At 39.4% G+C, this 19,603-nt stretch overlaps 2 protein-coding genes across 4 annotated transcripts; one reads left to right on the forward strand and one right to left on the reverse strand.

The window, feature by feature from the left end:
- Positions 1–1,615: 1,615 nt before the first annotated feature.
- UFSP2 (UFM1 specific peptidase 2) lies at positions 1,616–16,917 on the forward strand. 3 transcript variants are annotated; one of them, XM_018070259.1, is made up of 12 exons: positions 1,616–1,749; positions 3,584–3,662; positions 5,357–5,537; positions 5,615–5,681; positions 6,001–6,158; positions 6,997–7,189; positions 8,604–8,750; positions 9,210–9,374; positions 10,720–10,844; positions 12,989–13,065; positions 14,744–14,868; positions 16,297–16,917. In XM_018070259.1, the coding sequence occupies exons 2-12, from the start codon at positions 3,599–3,601 to the stop codon at positions 16,381–16,383; spliced, it is 1,389 nt and encodes a 462-aa protein (XP_017925748.1). In that variant the 5' UTR covers positions 1,616–1,749; positions 3,584–3,598; the 3' UTR covers positions 16,384–16,917. The 3 variants fall into 3 exon arrangements, with proteins under 3 accessions (XP_017925748.1, XP_017925737.1, XP_017925743.1); XM_018070248.1 differs by lacking the exon at positions 1,616–1,749 and adding an exon at positions 1,927–2,089; XM_018070254.1 differs by lacking the exon at positions 1,616–1,749 and adding an exon at positions 1,927–2,089 and having other exon boundaries at positions 6,004–6,158.
- Positions 16,918–19,490, reverse strand: ANKRD37 (ankyrin repeat domain 37). Its single transcript, XM_008924763.3, has 5 exons — positions 19,416–19,490; positions 18,925–19,077; positions 18,171–18,262; positions 17,437–17,666; positions 16,918–17,166 (listed from the first exon to the last, which is right to left on the reverse strand). Exons 1-5 carry the CDS (start codon positions 19,440–19,442, stop codon positions 17,123–17,125), a joined length of 546 nt encoding a protein of 181 aa, XP_008923011.2. The 5' UTR covers positions 19,443–19,490; the 3' UTR covers positions 16,918–17,122.
- Positions 19,491–19,603: the final 113 nt, after the last annotated feature.

Consider the following 19,603-nt stretch of genomic DNA (forward strand, 5'->3'; position numbering starts at 1 on the left):
AATACTGTGAAGTTACCCATATCCAGTTCCTGAACTAGTATAAAACTTCTTTCCAGGAAGAATGTACCTTTCAGTGCTTTCAGTTGTGGACTGAAGCACACATATAAGCCTCCTATTTCTATAAGAGCTGACAAATCCACATCTAAAATAGCCACGGAAGGTTTTGAATACAGAACTCACACATAGTCTGTCCCATCAGAAACAGCACACTTATAACTCTGCTGGTTTTGGCTAGGGTAGAGTTAATTTTCTTCCCCAAGGCTACTATGGGGCTGTGTTTTGGATTTATGCTGAACACAGAGTTGGTAATGTACAGATGTCTTTTGTTTTTGCTGAGCAGTGCTTACACAGAGCCAAGGCCTTTTCTGCTTTTTGTACTGCCACACTGGTGAGGAGACTGAGGGTGCAGAGGAAGTCAGGAGAAAACACAGCCGGGATAGGTGACCCCAGCTGACCAAAGGGATATTCCACACCATAGGACATCATGGTCAGTACATCAGTGGGGGAAAGAAGAGGGGTATTGGGAGTGATGGCGTTTGTCTTCTTAAGTATTCGTTACACGCGATGCGGCCCTGCTCTCCTGGGGATGGCTGCCTACCCATGGGAAGCAGTGAATTAATTCCTTGTTTTGCTTTGCCTCTGTGTGTGTCTTTTGCTTTGCCTAATAAACTGTCTTTAACTCTTTAACTGTTTTTTGGGGGGTGGTTTGTTTGTTTGGGGTCGGTTTGGGGGGGGGGGTTTGTTTGGTTTGGTTTTTTGCAATGTGTGGAAGTTCACATGGTGAAGCTTCATTGGGTAACCTCAGTGCTGTTCTTTGAATGTTGGTACTTAGAGATGTTGGGTGAGGAACCAAAGGGCAGGTGACAGCAGAGAAAGAAACAACCACAGACGACAGAAAACTGACCTCTGCAGACCAGCTGAAGGGTTCGCTGTTATGAAGCTAGTTGGTATTTTTGAGGAGGAGGATAGGAATAATTTATCGAAAATAAACAGACCTGGAATTAAATTCTACAGCGTAACGCACAGAGCACTGATCGAGGGATTAATGGGGACGACATCCGGACCTCAGCAGCTTGATGCGGCCGAGAAGGTGGATGCGGACAAGCCTGGCCTGGAAGCAGCAGTAACGCAAAGCAGAAGGCGGGCAAGAGGGATTCTGGAGCGTCTTCCAAGGAATTTGCAGAAATAGCGAGGAGGTATCACAATCTTGCCGCAGACGCACTGGGCTCAGTGCAGCTACGGTCGCCCGAGCGAAAGAAGGCTCAGCTCTAGGCACTCTGCCGCAGTGCCGGGAAGCCCAGCAGGACCACAGGAAAGGGAAGGGAAGGCGGGTGACTCCATAGGGAACCGTGCGGCACGGCGGCCCGTCCTGCCCGGCCGTACGAGAAAGACCCTGGGTCGGCGGCCGCAGCACGGCGAGAGCCACGGTCCCGTAACGCGGGGGCGCGGCCGGGGAGGCGGGGACGCGCCGGCCCCCGGGAGGCTGCCCCCGCCCCTTACAGGCGGGAGCGCGCGTGCGCACCAGGGTGCGCCACGAGGATGCGCCCGCGGCCAGGCCCGGCCCCGCGGCGGCTCTGACGGACGTGTGAAGTCCGCCCTCTCCCCTCATCTCCCCTTCCCGGGGTAGGGATGGGTGGGTGGATGGGTTAGTGTTCGTCCGTCCGTCCGTCCTCGGCGGGGACGGGAGTGCTCCCGCCGGGGCTGCCCGCCCTGTGCTCTGGCGGGCTGGGAGCTGTGTCCCACTGCCAGGTGGGTTTGGCGGCGGCGTTTGGGCCTCCAGCCCCAGGGGCGCCTCGGAGAGAAGTGTCAAAGCCCCTCGGGCCCTTCTTCGCACGGCCTGGCTTGTGCCAAACGGGGGCAGCGGCGCCTCCCGCGCTGCCGCCGCCTCCTCCCCGCTGGCAGCTCTGTTCCTCATCGCCCTGGGGGTCTCGGTCTGCGTGGCTTTAGTCAGGGATTTGGCGGAAGACCTCATCATGATAGAGCCAGGCTCTTTTCGGTAGTGCTAAGCAATAGGACAAGAGGCAACGAGCAGAAACTGATGCATGGGATGTTCCACCTGAGCACGAGGAGGAACTTCTTTACTGTGCAGGTGACTGTGCACTGGAACAGGTTGCCCAGAGAGGCTGTGGAGTCTCCCTCACTGGAGATGTTCGAGAACTGTCTGCAGGCAATTCTGTGCAATGTCCTCTAGGACGCCCCTGCTTGACCCACTGTGGTCCCTTCCAACCTGACCCATCCTGTGATCATCCATGAGGAGCCACTATCAAAAGGCCAGATCCTCTCTTCCTCCTTTTGCAAAGCTCTACTGCTTATTCATGAATGTTATTCTTGCATAATAATAATTCAAATAGAAAGATCTTGCTCATGCAAACATTCTTTCAGGCACTTGTGGATCCCACACTCCAAGACCCTATTAATGTAGATAACTATATTATCTAAAATACTTCACAGTTATGCTTCAGGAACCAAACTCTTTATTGTAGAACTTTGGCGCTCCAGAGTCACTAAAACCTGAAAATCCTTTGCCCACAACTAAAAGTGTAGTAGATGATTATATTTTCATCAGGTATGCATATCTTGCATATTTCTCTTTAGAATACTTTTAATGAAAAGAAAGTTAGTCCTATGTTTTGTTTCTTTCATGAGTAACACTAACATTGCACCTGGAAGTCTCTCATACTTTGTAAGTAAACAGTTATGTGATAAGGCTTTCCAAAGGGTCATAGTGTAATTATTCTTATAGGTGTTTGGTGGGGGGGGGTTAGAGCAATTAAGGCTGTGAAGCATTTCTTTTTGGGCTTAGATTGAGGAATACCCACACTCATCTGGGCTGTCACCTTTTGTTCCTCTCTGTACTGCCACAGCTGTTTTTGTACCACTGTGTTGAACGTGACTGGGAATTGATCTGTCTTCTGTCAATAAGAGGATGGGTTTCCATCTGCATGAGTTCTCTGATGAAGTTCATGTTAAAATGTCTGCAATGAGCAGTTCTGAGGACACAGAGTGGGGACTTTGGAAGGGGGCAAACAGCTGGGTGATCTCTATGCTGGCATAAGTGGCTCTCCTGTCAAATGTGAAACTTGGCCATAGTTCTACAGGTTGTGTATGTGTCTGCCCCCCTTTTTTTTCCCCTTCTCCTGAAGCTGTGATTTCCTAACCAAGATGAATGCATATTTACAGATGTGCCTAATTACCTTTCTGCTTAGAGCAGTCCTTGGTTTACTTGAGCTGGAAGAGGATTTATATTATGGGAAATATGACGTTTGGATTGAAAAAAAGACATTTTGCCCAAAGTATTTCTAAATGGTAGAAGTATAGAATTACAATTTTTTTTGTTTAGGCAGGAAGTGTGTTCTAAGGACTGTGTTTGTAGCAGTACTCATGTAATTCAGGTACTGGCTCCAACAACTGTGTGTTGCTGTGCCACTCACTTCCCTGTTTATTCACTGGCCTCTTGTAACCAGAGCAACTGCAATAATTGCTGGTGTGCTGGCATACTGTGGTAAAACAGCAGTCAGTTGTGGCTTGAGAGAAGGCATGTTGAAGTGGCTATTCATTTTCATTGCTTCTTTTTTCTCCTTAGGTAATTCTAGAAGCTATGGATATACTCTTCAGGATAAGAGGAGGCTTGGATCTTGCATTTCAGCTAGCAACTACTGATGGTGTGTCTATTAGACTAATAGATTTCTTAATATTTATATAAACTTTTATTAATAAACTAGTTAAGATATTTATTTTGTTTGCATTTCACCAGCTGTTAAGTGCTTCTTCCAAAACCTGTAACAATTAAGTACGCAAAATGTTATTCTTTGTCTCCGTAAATTTTCTGGCAATCTTTTTCCATCATGTTTTTTATTTTCAGCTTGACTGCAAAGTTGACCCTGAAATTCAAAGCAGACAGAGAATAATTAAACAACAATGAATTTGGTTATAACAAGATTGTATTAATACAGTTTTGGGACTGTGGTCCAGTCTTCCTAGAGAAATAGAGAAGGGGAATAAGTCAACTAGTCAGCCTACTGAATTTAGGTGGGATTGGCTACGGCAATTCCCACCTAATAACAAGGGACCAGTCCATATGGTGTTAAGGGGCTCCTCTAGTCCCACACTGTTACAGTAATGTGACATCCTCTTCAGAAAGTCAGCTCAAAGCTATCAGCGACCTATTGAGCTGTCATATGGTGAGCTGCCATGTGGAAGGAGGTTGTCTTTAGTTCAAATGCCACTCATTCTGCATTTTAAAAGACAAGTCTGCTAGAGACACTGAATTCCATGTTAGTGAACCTTGAAAAGGAATTTGGGCTTATTTGAGGTCATGATGTGCAGTGGAAGTGTGGAATAGATTGGCCTTATGCAAAGCAACATTTTGTGAGTTGCATCCTCAAAGAAGGGCTATTTATTTGGCTTAGTTTACAGTGTAGTGAACTTTAACTGCAGTGAAGCAGAGTGGTATTTGAATTGTCCAGATGCATGGTATTCACAGCTCTTAGTGTGTAAATATGACACACCATTCCCTTTGAAGGCAGTACGTTTTTCTTTTGGAGCAGTTTTCCTTTGACTTTTCTAATACTGTAATTTTTAACATACTTCTAGTGCAAAAGTTATCTAATACTTACCAAACTGAAGTTAAAGGATTAAAGATATACAGTATAGTCTTTGGTGACTTGTTAGGCTTTTTTAACTTTTTGTATTCTAAGCAAAGGTCTTTAACCTCCTCAGTGAAGAAAAAATGTGGGTAATGTGCAAAAGTTGCTCTGTCATGTGCAGTATTGGTTCAGGTTGTAAGGTGTGGATAAAACTTAAATAGTCAAGTCAAGCTCTGAAAGCCAACTGTCTATACCAGTAATAAAGTTTAAGGCAGATCAGGGTTACAGTTGCAGGTTTATTTTGGCCAGAACTTGGTCTTCAGTTGGAATGTAGGCTCTGCTTTTCCAAACATTTAGTCTGTTTGTATTTCTGAACAATGATATGAAGTCAGAAACATGTGACTCAGGTTGAATCTTTCCGGGATTTAGTTAAAAGTTTGTCTGTACGTAGAAGTTTGTTTGCAACTGTAGGCTTGGTTAAGAATTATAGATGTGAGAATTGACTGCAGAATAGGTTATTCTTCTGTAATTCATTCAGCTCTTCGTATTTGACATCTGAGAGAAAAGAGAACTTTTGTTCAGGGAGGTATGAGTATGACCTGCTAAGTGAAATCTCACATCAGTTTTTGTTTACCTAGTCATTTTCCTCATCCTAACAGCATTTAGGGTTTTATTCCAAGTTAAAATTTTTTTTTTAATGTATACCCAGCAGCTATAAAAAAAAGAGCAAGGGAATTTTCTAGTCTAATTGTATCCTTATTGTGTTTCAGAGGCATCAACAAAAAAGGCATTAGGATATGTTTTCAGTGATCTTGCAAACAAATTGTCCTCAGAGGTTCTTGTATTAAGAATTTGCCACAGTTCAGTGTATGTGTGGCCTAACAATGGTATGACCACAGTTCCAGATCTGACTGATGAGTCTGCATGTAAGGAGATAACACGATTTATCCAGTGAGTATATTAAGAATTGGGGGGAATAGCAGATTAACTTCTTATTATAGTAATTTCTCTTTCTGTTGATACTTCAGATTTGATCAAGATGACGAGACCAAACGAAAGCCTGGCAAAAAGAAGGATAAGAAGTTACAAGATATGGTATGTCTCTCACCCCAGTAAAAAATTATGTGAGACAATTTATCATTTAAACATTTTCAGACTTTCCCTCCCTGGGCTATTTTGTGCACAAGTAGACATTAACATGAGTTAAAAGAATCATTTTAAAGTCATTGAGACTCAATGTGAGTGCAGAGGTCCACCTATGGTAGATCAGCACGTAGAAGTTTGATGTTTCTAACTTTTTTTTAACCCAGATATTTCATTACTGAGTTCAGTATCAAATATCTACAATCTTTCTTTTGCCTACTTGATGCATGTGTAGTTGCAGATGTCCTATTGGTGTCTTTATTCTCTGCAGCAGCAGATAGTCAATGTAGACCTCATGTTGGAAATGACATCTTCTTTAGCTGCTTTGGCTCCAATCATTGAAAGGGAAAATAAGGAACACCACTACATAAATATGACATTACCAGTTGATGTTGTTGTATCTGTTTCTCCAGAAGAAACGTGGGGAAAGTAAGTGTTATCCTGAACTTGTAATTTTTCAGCTTCATTTCTGCTTTTTCTTGAAGTAATGAAGTGAAAGTATTTCACTCATCATTTTAATGAAAAGTATATAGTATTTTTAGAGTGGAATTTTAACTGTGTAAATAATAAAAGCTCATGTAGACAGCTGTTACCTTTAATAATCTTGAGAACAATCCTTTTGCTGCCTGCAAAAAATTGAGTTCATCAATGCTGATAGATTTGATAACTCATAACTATTACTTAGCAATGAGAAAGGCAGGGAAATGTTCTAAAAATTCTTGTAAGTGTGTGAGGTGTATAAAAGTGAGAGTTGGGGTTTATTTGATGAGTCTTTCTAATCTCAGCCATACACTAGGGACTGCAGCTGGGTGGGTGCAGATGGAAAACGTTTGAAGCTGCCTCTGTATTTTTTCCTTGTATTTTTCCCATAGGATTTGACTCTGAACAATACTAAATGGGGTGGATAAAATGGAAAAAAAAAAAAAAATCCCAAACCAAACCAACCAAACAAAAAAACCCCCATGTAGTCATATATGTAATTTTTATTTTGGCAAATGCTCATAATGGTTGTATTTCTGATAAAAAACAGCATACCTGCACTTTGGAGGATTGAATCACTAGGGACTGGTTTCTGTGTGCAGACATGCCTTGACTAAAGCATGGTGAGGCTCTGCCTTTGCCTGTGGGAGCAGAAGCAGGAAAGTAGTACATTCATCTGACCAGGTGCAGATATGCATATAAGTATTGCATAACTGCCAGAGCTATGAGAGAAAATGATCCACCATCGCTGCTCTGCTTTTTTAATATTCTCCCTTGGACTTTGCAGGGTACAAAATCTCCTGGTGAAAGCAATTCATGGGCAATTAGATGACATGGAAAGATGTATCATGAAATACGTGAAAGGAACATCAATTGTGGTACCAGAACAATTTCATTTCATGTTACCAGGAAAAAATCATCTTGTAACAATCTCATACCCTACAGGTATTTCAGATGATCAACTGGAAAGTTACAGAAAGGTGAAGCCAACAGTTTTATTTTTATTTTTAATTGTTGTAATTGAAGCAGTGGTAAAGCTTTTCATTTAGTCAATGCAGAATAAATACTAACAGATAACGTTATTTTTTTTAAATTTATTTTTATTGTAACCAAAGCAGCATACTGAATGTGGAAGCTTGATTTATTAGAAGTTATTTTATAAAATATGTGCCAGATCTCATTTTGGTAAGAGAACAATAAAAACTTTAAAAGTACATAAAATTTGGTTTAGATAGATTTTATCTATCCAGTACAGTATTCTTTGAATTTCTTCACTTCCATGATAGAATATCAGATTATGTGTAGCGTTTTTCTACATTCAGGCTTTAACACATGTCCTGAAAGGGTTAATGCTGGGAGGATTTGTTTGTTTTGGTTTCTTTCTTGGGGTTTTGTGGGGGTTTTGTCTGTTTGTTTGGAGGGGGCTGCTTTTTGTGGCTTACAGCTGACCAGGCTTAGCTAGCTTTTGGTTTGTTTTTGCCTTCTGGGTTGGCACATCTTGAAAAAGGAGGATGAGGTGGAAGAATGTTGTGATGGGGCAGAACCTTCAGACTGAGACTGAGTTCAACCAGGTCACACATACTGAGAGCAGGGAAAGAATATTCTGCCAGTTTAGAGATGTAGAAGCTGTGGTGATTTTTCATTTTCTTCTGTGTGAAGCATTCCTAGGTCTATAAAACCTAATCTAGCCTTGCATTTGCAGAGGCCTCAGGCACTGGTGGCACACTGTCTTTCCTGCTCTCTGTCTGCTGTTCACTCTTACCCACTGATGGAAAGTGTTACCTCTGCCTAAAATGTATTACCTGTGTTACACACATTATCCTAGATGATCTCATCATTCCTTTCACTTTTAAGCTCTGTGAAATAAGACAGTATATCTCTTTAAATGTGGCTGCTGTGTTATAAACAGGGCTTAAGAGATTTAAAAATAGACTGAATCTGCTTGAGCCATAAGCTCAGTATCTTTAGTTTGTCTCAATACAAGGTATTTGTGTGTCTTCAGTATCAGTTAAGATTATAATTCAGTGTGTGTATCTATCTACACTACTACATAGATAAAACTGTAATTCTTTTCCGTGATGTATTTTATCATACTTCCATAACAAACTTGTTACTCATGGTGTCTTCAGTGGGGCTCCAGTGGCAGGCATTATGTAACAGGACTACATAAAACAGTGGGCCCTTTAGACAGGAGGTAAGCCTGCATGAGCTTCCCTTGAGACGTGAGATCTAGTAGTAAACATACATGCTGAATGTTTAGTTAAGCATATTTTAATAATTTGCTAAGCTACGCTGTTAAAATTATATATGTCTTTGTTGCTACTTACAATTTGATCTTTCTTGTAATCCAAAATTTGAATTGTGCTCTTTATTTTTATTCAAACTTGCATGTAGGAATTGCATGGGTTATACAATCTGCCTTGTGACAGACCATATTTCAAGAGAGCAAATGCTTATCATTTTCCAGATGAACCATATAAAGATGGATATCTCAGAAATCCACACTTACATCTTAATTCTCCTGGTATGGAGCCTGGTATGGTAAGTTTAAGTTGAACATTTGTGAGAAAGTACTTTTTATTTTACTTGAGTTTGTTATTAAAAGCAGTAACTTAGATCGTCAGTGTTGTGTAGATGAGAAAGTGAAATAATTGGCCCAGCCTTTTAAATCAAAGGGCTTCTCTGCGCAAAATGGCATTGCTTTAGTTTGCTATATTTGTCCCAAAGAAATTGGATTTTCTTGGAAAAGGATGTACACATTTTTAGCATGTACTTTAAAAGTTTCTTAGAACCAGGACAAGAAACTGAAACCATGAACAGAGATGTTTACGAGACAAAACCAGGAGGAGTAATCATGTGTGAATAATGGCCCTTTGATTCTTCCAAAGATTTGCAGTCCTCAGCTGAAAACTTTTACAGTGCAAGTGACAGGTCATATGACTTCTCTGAAAACTGATGCAAGTGTGATCAGATTCTTTTGTGTTATCTCTTTCTGTGCAGGTTTACTTAGTACATGGTGTGTATAGTTATCACCACTATATGCAGGATCGGACTGATGACAGTGGTTGGGGCTGTGCCTATAGGTCTTTGCAGACAATCTGCTCTTGGTTCAAGCACCAAGGTTACATTGATAGACCTATACCAACACACAAGGAAATTCAACAGGTATAGACCATTTAAGGAGATTCATTATTTTATGCATATTTGTCTAGAAATATTTGCGTAGATTATTTTTTAAAGATCCAATCCATATATTTTGATTTGTATGATATTTTTAATTTATCCCTTAAATTGAACTAGTGGTTCTGAGTTACTGTTTTTAACGAGTTTTATTATAGGAGATCTGTCTGCAAATGTTTATCACTGTTGAATGACATTATCTGTACAAATAAGACTCCTTAAAATAGTCTTTTAAATGTTTCCTTGGATTATTGTTCTTTTAGAAGCTGAGATTATGACATTTTCAGTGTTTTTGCCAAATGAAAAGAGAACGAAGAACCCAGTGTGTCATACTAAAATCAGTTTTAAAACTGACTTTTGTATTCAGTGACAGTTGGATTAGTCCCCAGATGCTATGCATGAATTTACTGACGCCTTTTGCAAATTTGCCTTTGAGAGCAGTATGCTTTTCCTGGTTTTTGAACTCTTCTTTTTCTATTTGGAATTCAACTACATACCTGAATGTGTTCATTTCTCTTAAGAGCACTGAAGAAAAACTGTAGACTTGGGTAACTAATACTGTGTGCCTATCCAGAAATACTGCATTTATCTTCCATCTTCTAAAAATGGTTCTTTGTGTTCTATTAGTTAACTGAACATCTTTAGCAAAGTTTAATCCAGTTCATAAAACAACTTTCATCCTACCTAGCAAGGATGTGAACACTAAAGGTAAAACTGCATTTCCTGAACATTGCTCAGACCAGATCTAAAGCTAAAAGCTCCTAAAGTCTCTGCACTCCTGTAATATTTTTAGGCACCTAGAAGAGAGCAGTAGCCTGCAGGAGACTTTGTGAGCTTTGTATCCTGAGCAGAAAAGGACCCTCTCAAGTGCTGCGTGTAGCATATAAGCCTCAGAACAGAGAAGAGTTTAAAATAAACCACAACTTTTGGTGTATTTCAGTGGCCTCTTTCTCAGAGCACTATTTTATGGATCCTTTTCTGAGATGCTTTGAATAGGAATCCAAGCCCTTCAGTCTATGAAGTGGCTTCTGCAGTGTCCAAGTGATGCATTATTAGGCAGCTCAGTGCTCACCATCCCAGCTTGAAGTCTGCCTGTGGACCTGGGTTTGTAGTCTGTGCTTATGGACACTGTTCTGTGTTACTGCTTAAAGGGACATTTCCAAAACAGAACCCCAGTGAATGTATTTGATACTTATTTTCTGCTTTTGACTGGCTAGGTTCAAGACACATTTCCATAAATATAAACCAACTTTATTCACAAAAATGTGGTGGAATTCCCTACTATATGTTGTTGCTCTTTGTTTTTCTTCTTCATCATGATGCTGCAAAGGCACTGGTTGATGCTGGAGACAAGCCTGCAGCATTTGTTGGATCACGGCAATGGATTGGTTCAATTGAGGTACAGCTTGTTCTGAATCAGCTTTTTGGAATAACATCTAAAATATTATTTGTCAGGTAAGAATCATTAACTGTTTAGTAGCTCAGTAATTGTTAAAAAGACTGAATGCCATAAAAAGCAAATTATGATTACAGTGGTTGGGAGAACAGGAATAATTAAAGAGATAAATCCTTTAAGGGTTCTTTGTTCATAAGCTTTATATTCTCCCTTCATTTTTTGCTAAATGCTTGCAGATGAAGGTGGTGTTAAATTTCTTGCAGGCTTGGGGTTTCAGTTTCCAGTTGCTATAAATTGCTTAAGGGTATGCCAACTGCCCAGTTTCATAAAGCTACAAATGTGGCTCCCATTGGGTGTGCTTAATCCTATAAATTGCCTAATGATATGCAAACTGATATGGAACTCAGCCTATTTCTTTGCATCACATTTTTGAAGCAGACAAAGAGTCTGGTAGCCACAGAGAACTGAATGCACACTGATAAATTATTGCTGTGTCCACAGAGCTAACTCCTGAGGGTTGAGGTGAATTGCTGAGCAGCCTGGAAATAATGTTGTCTTTTTTGGGTTTGTGTGACAAATAAAACAAGGAATTTGTTTTCATTCTGACAATCTGATCATCTTATAGACAATGAAGGACCCTACAAAGATATTTTTGGACAAAAAGAATAATGTTCAGCATTTATCAGAAGTAAAATTACCAGATTTTTATCACAGAGGCAACACCAAGCAGACTAACAAATCCCTGAACATGTTGTGATAAATAAGAGTCATGAAATAAAGAACATATACTAACATAGTGCATATGAAAATTCAAGTCAAAATACTACTCATGTATTTAGAGTAAATTCCACTGTAAATATTCTAAATAAGCATGGTGATGGGGATTCTTAATCTTAGGAAAATAGCTCAGTTCTTAAATATCTTAATCTTTGTTTCTGTTCCAGAGCTTGTATTTGCAGATGATCCAGCTATTATTTGATAGCTGTGACAGACCCTGCCATTAGGAAGATTTTTATTCCTGTATATAAGAATATAGGATAAATTCTTTTGTGAACTGAGTAGAATTGCCTATAGTGCTGCCACAAGGGAACACCAGTTTGTTTTCAGGATTATGAAAAACCAACATCAATACCATGCTGGGAAGAAGAAAATGTCATGCATCTTTTTTAGCTGGTCACTGGCAGTGGATGACATTTTTGTTTTGGGTTTATTTCACATAGCACCTCTAACCTTTAATGGAAAAAAGACTTCACAGCTGCACCAGCAGCACTGGTACTGGGTCCTGGATCCACCATCATAAATGCACCATTTCCCAGAGTTCCAGTTTTGTATTCTATCTGCATTTAATCCATCTCTCCAGGAACTCGGGAAGTATGCGTGCAGGCTTTCTTTGGGTTTTAAAAAAGTTAACCACTCTATGAAGAACTATAATGACAAGATATTAAATATATCTGTATTAATTTCCTTGCCTAGCTTTTGTCACCACTTTTGGGAGTACTGTTAGTCTTCTAAGAGGAATATAAGTGTCCATCAGACATATGTCTTCAGTTCCAAATCCTAGAGTATGTGCATGCACTGTGTGCACACCTTTCTCTTACATCTAGATTTCTTTTGTTAGTGGCTGGTCTACATAGTTGAAAAAGAAAGCAGGGAGAATATAACAAAGCTAAGTTCAGTGTTGCTTTTGAACAGATTACTAATGTTATTTGAGATTTGTTTCTCAAAGCCAACATGGGTATGAATATTGCAATTGCTTGTGCAATTACAGTAGAAACTTACCTTCAGAGATATAATTATACACACCTTTATCAAGTCCTTATTTTTGTTGTTTCTTATGAAGGTCTGTTACTTCACACTTCCCCTTGTTGATAGATATGGCCAACCTCTTTTTCAGCCACTTGGAGGGACCTGTTGGGGTTTACCAGCTGTCCCCACTGTGGGAGATGAGCAGCAGACACTTTGATAGAGGCTGGATGACTCCAGATGCTCCACAGTGGCAACGAGGCTTACAGCAGATTCATTGGTCCTACCAGGATCTCTGAGTTGCATTAGAAAACGTTTTTCACGTTGTCTTAGGAAGTTGACACAGTAATAATCCAAGTGACCTTCTAATCGGTTACCTATGCAGTTAACAAGTATAATGGATAATTAGAGAATTAAGCCTAGTGAGAATGACAAATCTATTGTTGTTTTTCTTACCTAGCAAGGGTTCTGAACTAGCATTGCAGGGAAGAGAGCTTGCTAATCATTTCAAGACTGAGGGAACTCCAATTATGATTGGTAAGTGCTTGAATATTGAAGAAAGGCAGTGAAAGTTCATGGCCTCCATGCACTGAATTGTATTTCAATTAGAACCTGTTCAATTTACTGTACAAGAGTTAATCAAAACTGTAGATGAATTAAAAATTATGGTTTCCCCAAGGTAGCTTCAAAAATGATACAATTTAGTCTGTCTGGTATCTTTTAATTCAGTATTACTCCCAAGCTCAGTATTAAACATGGTAACAAAAGTCAATCTAAATGGTGTTTTTATAAATTGCTTTTAAATCATAACTTGAGAGCTGACTTCTGCTCTCTAGAGGAACAGAAGATCATACAGTTCCCCAAAACTTCCCCTCACAGAAGCGTAGTGTTTCTCTTGCTTGGAAGAGAAGTATATTATCCAAATTTTTTTTAAGACCAGTTTTAATAATCTTAAATGTTGTTAAGGTAAGTGCCACTCCTAAGAATACTGTAACTTTAATTGAACTATTTCCAAGCTGTGGTTTATAAAATTAGTAATATTGATATTATTATTTTCAGCTTTAATAAAATTAATTTTAGCAATTTTTACAATCCGTATTTGATACTCCACAATATAGTGTTACTTTCTCAAATTAGAGGTCCCAGAAGTCCAGGCTTTGGTATGATGATGGTTTAGATTATATGTTAGAAAGAAGTGAGGGTGGTGAGGCACTGGAACAGGTTTACCAGAGGAGTTGTGGATGCCCCATCCCTGGGAGTGTTCAAGGCCAGGTTGGGTGGAGCTTTGAGCAAGCTGGCATAGTAGAAGATGTCCCTGCCCATGGCAGCAGGGTTGGAACTAGAAGATATTTACGGTCCCTTCCAACCCAAAGCATTTTATGATTCTATGAAATATTCTTTGTCTTTCAGCAGCCTTTTTGTCTGAATTTCAAGAATTTAGAATCCTGTATTGAAAAATCTTTTAGGCTGTAACCTGTTTTTCCCTGTAATGCTCTCTTGTAGGTTGGTTTAATTTTTTTTGTTGTTGGAGGTATGGAGATTGGCTGTTTGGAGGTGGGGTTTGGGGGTTGGTTTTAGTTGTGTTCTTTTGCAGATTTTGCAATTCCTATCTGTTGTGTGGAGTCATTACTACAGTATTGCAGGGGCATAAACTTCTCATGTTATCTGAAAGAAATGTGCTAGAGTTGACCTGTGACCATCTCATCAAAATATCCCTTTTTCCTGTTTACAAGCTAGAGAAAGTTAAAAGTTACTACTCTGCCCCTAATATCCATTGATGTAAATTAGTAGAAAACAGCAGATAAACCTTATCTAGCAATTCTGATTTCTGTTCTAACTTTAGTCATTTTACAACCAGGAAGTTTTCCAGATTTCTTTTATACAGTTAAGTTTCTTTAAAGAAAAACTGCAAAACAGATGTTTGAAATACTCTTGACTTCATCTGGTGAAAGTGTTGAGGATTTAACCTGCCTTGCTGACTTGGAAGAAATTTGAAAAGTAAATTCTTTACTTACTACAACTAATTTTCCCTAGTTGTAGTAAAGATATGTTATTTAATAGTGTGAAGAATCTTATGTAGGTCAGCTTTAGAATCATCTTGAATAACTAAGCTAATCTGTTAGTAGAAAGTGTTGATGTATTTTTATTTAAGCCTTGCCCATTTGCCAATCCCAGTAAAAAAAAAATTTAGCAATTTGTGTTTCTCTTATTTTAGGTGGAGGTATTTTAGCTCACACGATATTAGGAGTGGCTTGGAATGAGATTACAGGGCAAATAAAATATTTGATTCTAGACCCACATTACACCGGAGGAGAAGATCTGCATGCTGTTTTGGAAAAGGTGAGGCTTCATGCGTATATATACACACACATTTATGTATATACATAAATCAAGTAATGTACAGCCAAATACTAATTGGCCATGATATGGCTTCTCGGTTCCTTATGGAGGAAGTGCTGATCCCAGTTAACCTGCATACTACTACATGGTACTTATTGTCGGTTTCTGAAACTTAGTGTCTTTGTAGAAGATGTATCACATCAGCAACTGTTCTTCATTTTATCTGAAGTAACCCATCTCCCTCTTCTACCCTGTAGTGTATACAGTAACTGTGTTTAGTATTTTGAATGAAACAGAAAAATCTGTTCAGCCTGTAAAATGCTGAAAATGAAGCAGAGAAGATAGCCATTTATTTTAAATTTTAAAAATTATTTAAAAAATCCAACACTAAGCATTCTCAGATCAGGCTTTGAACTATGTTTAAAGGTCAGGTACTGAACTGTTTCAAAAATGTGGGAGAACTCTAAAGAAAAAACCTCCAAAGAGCTAAAGGGTATGTAATATTATTTCCACATTTAAAGCCACTAAAAGGGATGACACAGCACGTTACAAAACAGTAAACATAGTGTCAGAAATGTAAATTGTGAAAGTGGATAAAATCTCCTATAGGTGTTACATAATCAATTTCTTCTCTGTTCTTCATATTAAGTTGCAAATAGTAACTTTTATTTTGAATCTCTATTTGATATCCTTGTGTGGGCCCAACAGAAAAAGCTGTTTTAAGAAACATTTTGCTGGACTGTAATTATCAAAGCTTGACATGAAAACAGAAACAATTTCCAAAGAATGTGTAGGACCAAAGGCTGTTACAGCTACAGTTGTTGAGAATGGTCCAGGAGGATACAATACATGCAGAACCTACTTTCCTCATCAAAAGTGGCTGGGGAGGAACTGAGGTGGACTACCATTTTGTAGCTGTTTTCTTCAAAAACATCTCCAATAATTCTGTGGTACTCTGCAAACTTAAGAGCTTTGTTAGACTGCTTCTTTTTTCTGCAGAATCAGGATGAACAGCACAGTTTCTGATACTGAAAGCTCTGCTTGGGGCTGAAATATCAACTATTACCAAAGAAGGCAAGGATTCAGGATGAGAAATGGGAATTGCAAGAATGATTTTAGAATAATATTAATCTCTCTCTAGCAGCAGAAAAGGTAGTGGGAAGGGGGCATGGAGTGCAAGAGATGATACTTCTAGGAACTAAGCTGGGGAGGTAGGAAGAGGGAGAGAGAGTCTCTGTAATAAATTTTCCATTAATGTGTTTCCAGGCATGTAGGGAACTTTCTGAAAATTGTCATTGCATTCCATAGCTATCTGAAAAGAATTCATACAGCTTAGTAAAATGATTAGTAAAATAAATCCAATAGAAGTAAGTAAGAATACTAGAATTCATAGTAGATTTAAAAGCTATCTTGCTTTTTCTTGGACAGGGCTGCTGTGGATGGAAGGGCCCAGAGTTTTGGAACAAGGATGCCTATTATAATCTGTGCCTACCTCAACGACCAAAAGCTATTTAAATTCCTCTCTTGTGCTGGAACATGCTATGTCAGAATACTAGCTGATCTAGATAAAACTGTCCTGTTATTTATCAAAAGAATGCTTTAAGTCAATCAAAACTCAGTTGAAATAGAAACGTTGCCGGTGTAATTTAAATTAAGAAACTTTTTTTTTAAATGAAACCTCTAGAAATAAGAGTTATCTGCTGTGAACTGCATTCCTTACAAATGCATTTATTAGGCAACTAATATCTGTTCTTTTCCCTAATGCAACTTTATATTTATATAGCATTTTTTGCTATGCTAAAATCTTTACAGATTAAATGCCCAATCCTTTTATTTTATGGATTTCTTTCATGATGAAAAGATAAACTGTCCCCTGCCTTTCAGATTCTACACAGCCAGCTGTCTTGTGCACTGTGAATCTGTTCAAAGGCATCGTTTGCTGCTGGTACTGTCAATGACGGCCTTTTGGGAGTGGGAAAAAAATGGCTATATGTACTGAATTTTATGAATTCTGCTCTCATATTTACATGGAAAAAAAAATCAAGAGAATTAATTGTCACATGCTCATTTATTTATAGCTGTATGAATACAACTATTGGGGGGGAACCACAACATTCTTCTGTAAGAAGTAACAATAAACAAGCTTTCCTCCTTCTCAGAAGGAGACAATGTCCCAGCATACACATCTGGCTGCTCAATGTATCATCCAGTCATGTTTCTTCAGACTACACATTCCCCATATTTCATGTTGGGATTACAGGCTGTTTCTTCTGGCAGCAAGGAAACAAGATCTGTCATCTGAATAAACAACAATAAGTCTGTAGCTTCTACATCAGTACACCAGTAAGAGTACCTATTTTTTTTCCCCTTTGTTAAAGCAGTCGTTCCACTGGCATTCCCCATGCACTGTCCGTTTCCAAGAAGACCATAACCTTAACTACCTATGCAAGTTCATCCTTACTAGCAGGCTTCTATATCTAACTGCTATGTGTCTAAAACCATTTACTTGGACGCTGAAAACATTTAGAAAACTATTCTGAATTGTATTAAACTAACTGTGTTACACACCATCTGATCTTCTCCTCTTCCTGCTTATGGATCTGCTGGTTTTACTTTCTTGTTTGTGTGCAGTTGGATCCTCTCTCAGCAAGCCATGTTTGTCACTTAGCAAGTAGCCACACCGTCCTTTCAGTTTCATTGTCTGAGTGTGCTGAATTGTCGTGAGGAACTTGGCACATTCCAGAAAGCCATAAGCAAGTGCAAGATCTGCTGCTGTCTGTCCACTGTTGTTGCACAAGCTGAAACACAGAGTTAACAATAACCAATTGCACTGGCATATATATTATGAGCAACCACCGATTAAGGGGTATATTTAGACAGATGTATAAAAATAACTACAGAAAATCAATATCAAGAAGGTTTGTCAAGGATAGCATGGGGCTCATACAGAGGGCTGGCATTAAATACAACAATAATTATTTTAAAATAAATTTGTCATCAGACTAGGATTGGCTTATATCAGAAAGGCAAGAAGAAGATGAGCACAGCATTGGAATGGAAAACTAACAAGGAGAGATTATGATCAGGAATATTCTCTCAGCAGTTATTACAGAGGTATTTAACATGTAACAAAATAACAGCATATGGTCCATGCTACTTTGGTGCTTATCTCAGTTTTTAATACTCTTATGCTGTAGTCATGCTATATTTGCAGCCTTAGCATGCACATTCTGAACAAGTACTGTGTAAAATACACATCCTTTGATGCTGTTACTGAAATTAATAAATGTAACTCCACTTACTCAATTTTGGCATCGCCAGCAACAAGGAGAGCGAGACATTCCAAACTTCCAGCTTTTGCTGCTTTATGAATTGGGGCTTCTCCAAGGCAATCCTAAAAACACAATTTACATATAGCAGTCATTTGAAGAAGGGGAATGGGATAAAGCTATCTCATCCCTCAAAATGATTGTGTATATCAGCCTGTTGAGAGTTGAGAGAGAGTGTACTTGATAACTGCCATTAAATGTTTAGTGTATTTGTCACCACAAAGTAAAAACACTGTCCTCTGCAATACTAATTTTTTAACCTTTGCCTTCTAAAAGATAATTTACGCAGAATACACTTTGTACACTGATTAACAGCATCTTCGAGCATCATTCAGGGATTGCTGTGACCAACAGCTTGCTACCAGCTCAGAGGTATAAGTAAATTAAACTTTGCAGCTAGAATCCTTATGTGTACTGGAAGTACAAAGGACAAAATTTTGGAGGAAAAATAAATAATCATTTGTGTAAAAGAATTAAGTTCTCTGGAAATCTGCATGCAGCACTGTGTGAAAATTGCATTGTTACAGCAAATGAAATTGCTAACACAATATAGACAGGATTTCTAGTTCATGCTAGAGCTTACTCTAAAATAAGTGACCCCAGGCACCTCATGCCATACAACTGTTTATAAAACCTCTCTTAGATAAAAAGTATGTAAATAATATTAACTGGAATTACTAACATACCAGATTAGAAGTGGAAGAAATGAAACTTATGTATTTTTTACCTGTTGGTTCAAATTTGCTCCTGTCTGCAGTTGCCAAAGTAGGAAAAAAGCTTCACCACCACAAGCAGCCAGGTGAGCTGGAGACTGACCAAAGGCATCTGCAGGTGCGTTCACACCGGTTCCTGCCTCAAACAGATTGCTGAAACTACCAGACTGAAACAAACAATAAATCAAAAGACAAAGAAAAAAAGGAAAAGAAAGAATGTTACTGCCAGTTTAAGCCACAGCAGATCTAAGCACACTGCATTATGGCAGGAAACATCCCCCTCGCAAATCGTCGGACCTTCATGTTCCTTGAAACTTCCCTTTAAAAAAAAAATAAACAGCTCCAAGCATGACATTTTTGGCTTTTAATCTCATAATCAGAAATACCGATCGACAGCGGCAGCGCCCCAACATTCCGAACAGTTCCAGGCAAAGTACACTTCACCCTGTTCCGTGTCTGCCTCCCGGTAAGACAAAACAACAGACCCACCTTCCCCAAACCTCACCTCTGAACTGCAGTCCAGCATCAACATCGCCTCCCTTTGCTGAGCGCGCCGGGCTGGCGGGGGCTGTGGCGCTCCCGCGGCTCGCGCTTTCGGACCCGGGCTGCGCGGCTCGGGCTGTGGCCGCCCACCCCCCTCACACTCGCGGCAGCAGCCGGCCGCAGGCCCCTCCCCCCGCCCGCGTCACGTAG

Source organism: Manacus vitellinus, unplaced genomic scaffold (assembly GCF_001715985.3).
Source record: "Manacus vitellinus isolate BGI_N305 unplaced genomic scaffold, ASM171598v3 scaffold_0_pilon, whole genome shotgun sequence".
In the NCBI taxonomy this organism is placed as follows: Eukaryota; Metazoa; Chordata; class Aves; order Passeriformes; family Pipridae; genus Manacus; species Manacus vitellinus.

Bases quoted from the DNA above. Each gene is read 5' to 3' on its own strand.
- UFSP2 (XM_018070248.1), top strand. From the start codon at position 2,039: ATGCATGGGATGTTCCACCTGAGCACGAGGAGGAACTTCTTTACTGTG. The intron at 5,682-6,000 runs GTATGTCTCTCA...TATTCTCTGCAG, and splicing joins ATAAGAAGTTACAAGATATG to CAGCAGATAGTCAATGTAGA. The intron at 10,845-12,988 runs GTAAGAATCATT...TTTCTTACCTAG, and splicing joins TCTAAAATATTATTTGTCAG to CAAGGGTTCTGAACTAGCAT.
- ANKRD37 (XM_008924763.3), bottom strand. From the start codon at position 19,442: ATGTTGATGCTGGACTGCAGTTCAGAG. The intron at 19,078-19,415 runs GTGAGGTTTGGG...TGTTTGTTTCAG, and splicing joins TGCTGGACTGCAGTTCAGAG to TCTGGTAGTTTCAGCAATCT. The intron at 18,263-18,924 runs GTAAAAAATACA...TTGTGTTTTTAG, and splicing joins GAGCAAATTTGAACCAACAG to GATTGCCTTGGAGAAGCCCC.